Source organism: Sinocyclocheilus grahami, unplaced genomic scaffold (genome assembly GCF_001515645.1).
Source record: "Sinocyclocheilus grahami isolate Dianchi unplaced genomic scaffold, SAMN03320097.WGS_v1.1 scaffold15234.1, whole genome shotgun sequence".
NCBI lineage: Eukaryota > Metazoa > Chordata > Actinopteri > Cypriniformes > Cyprinidae > Sinocyclocheilus > Sinocyclocheilus grahami.
Genome location: NW_015515660.1, coordinates 1 through 892, shown reverse-complemented (window position 1 = coordinate 892; position 892 = coordinate 1). Strand labels below are relative to the sequence as shown.

The 892-nt window shown below is 48.5% G+C and overlaps 1 protein-coding gene across 1 annotated transcript; it reads right to left on the bottom strand.

Annotated features, from left to right (window-relative positions):
• Positions 1-172: 172 nt before the first annotated feature.
• Positions 173-872, bottom strand: LOC107579192 (angiopoietin-1 receptor-like; the record flags this gene model as incomplete). The annotated part of the gene is made up of 3 exons (XM_016265049.1): positions 667-872; positions 467-577; positions 173-363 (listed from the first exon to the last, which is right to left on the bottom strand). Coding segments are annotated over exons 1-3 (330 nt in total), but the record flags the coding sequence as incomplete, so codon positions are not given.
• Between the last annotated feature and the right edge of the window lie 20 nt (positions 873-892).

The following is an 892-nucleotide window of genomic DNA, read 5'->3' as shown; positions in this document are numbered from 1 at the left end:
GCTGTTATTAAGCCTCTCATTAAAAAAACACAACTTGATCCTAGATAATTAGTTAATTACAGACTATCTCAAAGATATTAGAAAAAGCAGTATCCTTAGAGAGAAATGGTATCTGTGAGGATTTCCAGCAGAACTTTTTCATATTTTTTTAGACAGTGTTTTCCACGCTCACCTGTTTCTGGCTCAGGAAGTCCATGCCACAAGCCACATCCGCAGCAAAGTGCAGTAACTGCTGCGAGCAGAGCGTGGACGCGGTGCTGTTAGCGATGGCAAAGGCAGGGTCTGTCTCTAACACGCGGCTCTTACGCAGAAAGTCCAGCAGGTTTCCGTGAGGAGCGTATTCAATGGCCAGATACAGGTAACCTGCAGTAGAAGCAGACAGTGTGAATGAGCTCTCGAACACAGGCGCGTCGTATCGGAGATCTGCAGGAGATCAACAAATGTCTGTGGGAGTTGAGGCGCACACCTCTGTGTTCACACGCTCCCAGAAGGTTAATGATGTTCGGATGATGACCCAGTTTACACAAGACCTCGAGTTCCCCGGCAAAGTCTCTGTGGTCGTCCTTAGAGGCATATTCTATGGTTCAGACAGAGAATGAGACATTGTGAGAGAAATCGAGCACTTGCTAACATACATACTGACTCTTTTCTTTGAATTCTCCTCACCTTTCATTCTCTTGATGGCCGCGTCCATCCTCAGGCCGTCTTTCTTAATGCGGGCTTTCAGCACCTGCCCAAAGTTTCCCTCTCCGATCACATCCTGGAACTTGATGTCGCTCCACTCCAGGGTGGGATAGGCCACAGACTGGCTGGAGTTGGGAACTTTTTTGGGCACGTTCAGCGGCACGGAGCTAAACTGGACCACAGGCTCCTCTCTCTGTGAGCACAGGAG